Raw genomic sequence first — 3812 nt, forward strand, 5'->3', positions numbered from 1 at the left:
GGGTATGGTGGATGCGGCATTAATGAATTGCAGGCATTCCAATCGGCCCTTGATGACTACCAGATAACCGTTTACGGTGATCGGTGCGGAAGAGAGGTTATATTTGAAGGCCCATCTAGCACAATAAATAATGAGAAGAGGAAAAACATAGATCTAATACATGATGAAAACCATTTTAACTTGATAACATCATTGACCGGGGCCTTCAACTGTAGCTACTACTGCAGACCGTGTAGGTATCCCTACAATTCTCAGTTTGCGCACAGCTGTCCGAAAGAGTGCATAAAATGTCTCTCATCACCTCCCTGCGCTCCTACCCCTTATTTAAAATGCAATGTGTGCGGGAGGCTTTTCTATGGTGTAGAGTGCCTGCGGAAACATGCAGTTAGAAAAGGCCAAGGGAGGTCAACTTGCGACACAATGCGGTACTGCGAGAAATGTTGCAAGGTCTTCACTCTTCACACCAAAAAGTCGAAACACGAGTGCGGAATGATTTACTGTCACGTTTGCAAAAAAGAAAAACCGGAAGGACATGCGTGCTACATGCAAGTGCAAGCGGCCAAAAAGCTTTGCCCTAAGTTTGCTTTTGTTTTTTATGACATAGAGACGAGGCAGGACGACAGATTTGGGCAAAAGGAAGGAGTTTTTGCCCACACGCCAAATCTGCTGGTGTCACAGGTTTGCTGCGACCAATGCATCAGTAGCACCCAAATAAATCCTGACTGTCAGGGGTGTGGTGGTAGGGGGAAAGTATTTGAGGATCCTGAACCTGTTCTTCAGTTTTTGAAGTATATAAAAACTTTGGCAGATGATGGATTCAAAGACATCATATGCGTCGCACACAATGCCAAGTCATTTGACAATCAGTTCGTTCTCAAAACTATGTTGGAAAAGACTGCATGGAAGCCAGAGTTATTGATGAACGGGTCGAAAATCGTAAGCATGTCCTACGGAGGCTTGCGATTTATCGACTCGATAAACTTTATCCCCATGTCCCTGGCCAAGTTACCAGCAGCTCTTGGTTTAGACAATGAGCTCACTAAAGGATTTTTCCCACATCTTTTCAACACTTCTGCAAACTCATCTTATGAGGGAGCGTTACCGGATGTATGTTTTTATGGCGCAGATAGTATGTCATCCTCTGTGAGGGATAATTTCATACGTTGGCATAAAGAACTAAAGGACAAAGGATACGTTTTTAAGATGAGGGATGAGATCAGGTCCTACTGTAAAAAGGACGTTGAGATACTGAGGCAGGCATGCCTCAAATTCCGTGACATGTTTCTTTCTACGACCGGCGTGGATCCATTTCGTGAGGCATTGACTATCGCCAGTGCCTGCATGAAAGTATTCAGGAAAAATTTCCTCAAGCCGGACACGATTGCAATCATGCCATCAAAGGGTTATCGTTGGGCTGATGTACAATCATTTAAGGCAGTATTGTGGATCCTGTACGAGGAAAGAAAAAGGGACATAATAATCAGTCACGCGGGGAACGGGAGGGAGAAAAAGATTCTGGGCCACAAGGTCGACGGTTTCTACGAAGATGGAGAAAATAGAATTATTTTCGAATTCCACGGTTGTTATTACCATGGATGTCAACAGTGTTACCCTCGAAGCGAAGAAAAGGATGGTAATAGAGACCGCAAAACACTCGACAGTCGTTTTGAAAGTACTGAGAGGAAAGTCTTGCTTTTTCGCGAAAACGGCTATGAAGTCGTCGAGATGTGGGAGTGCAAATTTCGTAGAGAGATGGAGAAGGAAAACGAAACGTACCAGGAATTGCTGAAGAGCCCGATCCTAAAGAAAGCACCGCTTAACCCCAGGGACGCCTTTTTTGGTGGACGTACGAACGCGGTGAAGCTTTACAAAAAAGTGGACGATTCAGTTGACGAGGAAATCAGATATTATGATGTGTGTTCTCTGTATCCGTACGTCAATAAATACAAACAATACCCAGAGGGTCATCCAAAGATTTATGTCGGTGAAGAATGTCCACCAATAGAAGAAATTGAAGGCCTCATTAAATGCACGATACTTCCTCCAACTTCTCTATACCATCCTGTACTTCCAGTGCGAGTTAACAAGAAGTTAATGTTTCCTCTGTGCATGAAGTGTGCTACAGAGGAAATACAGGGAGTTTGCTCGCACAGCGAAAGAGATCGGGCCATTACAGGGACTTGGGTTTCCGCAGAGGTAAAAATGGCACTCAGTATGGGGTATAATATTCTTGAGATTCATGAGGCTTGGCACTATTCCGTAAACTCCTACGATCCTGTGAAAAAGGATGGCGGTTTATTTACGGAGTATATAAACTGTTTCCTAAAGATGAAGCAAGAGGCAAGTGGATGGCCGTCATGGTGTGACACAGAGGAAAAGAAAACACAGTATTTAAAAACATTTAAAGAAAAGGAAAACATTGAATTAAATCGAGAAAATGTTAAGGAAAATACAGGGATGAGGTCGTTAGCAAAGCTTATGCTGAATAGTTTCTGGGGAAAGTTTGGCCAACGGGAGAACCTACCTCAGTGCTCCGTTATGAAATCTGGTGACGAATTATACAAGTTACTGACATCCCCCAGCATTGAAGTATCATATATACTACCTGTAAGCGAGGACACTATCTATGTCAACTGGACTGAGCATGAAGACGCACTCACACCCAAGGATGCTAGAAGTGTAGTTGTTGCGTGCTACACAACGGCCCACGCCAGGCTCGAACTATATTCATACTTGAAAGTTCTGAACGAGAGAATATTGTATTTTGACACTGACTCAATTATATTTACGCAAAAGCCTGGCGAATTCTGCCCTAAATTAGGTGACTTTTTAGGGGATATGACTGATGAGCTAGTGAAATTTGGAGCCGAAGCTTTCGTGGACGAGTTCGTTTCTGGTGGTCCGAAAAATTACGCTTTACGCGTAAAAACTAAGAACAGCGATAAAAGACAGACAATATGCAAAGCCCGAGGACTGAGCATAAACTCCTCGAATGAGAGACTGATTTCCTTTGACACATTGAAATCGATGGTGTTAGAAGAGTCATCTCCAATTGTCATACATTATAACAGTCGTATTTCACGAAAGAGACCATTTCAAGTCGTAACGCAGCCAGAACACAAGACATACCAGGTGGTTTACACAAAAAGGAGAAGAGTGGAAAATTTCGACACTCTTCCGTATGGATTCAAACGTGAGAGGCAAACCATCGATGGGGATGATGACTTTGTAGTCAGTGTAAGGGCAAAGCGTCTTAGACAATAATCAAACCAACTGGCCTAAAAATAGACAGTACCTATGTATGGGTGAAGAAACCATTATAAATTTAATGGAGTATTTATAGGTATATGTGTATACTATATCGTCTATATTATTTATTTATTTATATTGATATTTATTAAATTATACAGATATTTATTTATATAGATATTTATTTATGTTTTTATTGTTATCTATATATATATTTATTTATTTATTATTGTATATTTATTTATTTATTTATTCATACTACCTCTTCCTCTAGTGGGCTACCACCTTGTCGTGGTGGAAGAGCTTAGGAATTCCTTAGTTCAAACAATGACGCAAGTATATTCCACAGAGAAAACAAAAGAAACATCGTGGAAGGGAATTCAACCAAGAGTAGCCCTTTGCTTCAATCGTAATAACCGCACTGGTGATATTCCCCCATGAAGTACTCTCACCTGATTCATGCTATAATTTAAAAAGCTGAGTGCTTTCGGGTTTTAGTCATTCTAGAATGGATTTCCGACTAAAACATCCGTTTGGTGCAATTGTGGCTGGACCCAGCGCCT

General features: G+C 41.7%; 1 protein-coding gene across 1 annotated transcript; it reads left to right on the top strand.

The window, feature by feature from the left end:
• Positions 1 to 543: 543 nt before the first annotated feature.
• On the top strand, positions 544 to 3264 carry LOC124165837. The gene has a single exon (XM_046543366.1). It carries the CDS (start codon positions 544 to 546, stop codon positions 3262 to 3264), a length of 2721 nt encoding a protein of 906 aa, XP_046399322.1.
• The last annotated feature ends 548 nt before the right edge of the window (positions 3265 to 3812 follow it).

The sequence above is a fragment of the Ischnura elegans genome, chromosome 9 (genome assembly GCF_921293095.1).
Source record: "Ischnura elegans chromosome 9, ioIscEleg1.1, whole genome shotgun sequence".
In the NCBI taxonomy this organism is placed as follows: Eukaryota; Metazoa; Arthropoda; class Insecta; order Odonata; family Coenagrionidae; genus Ischnura; species Ischnura elegans.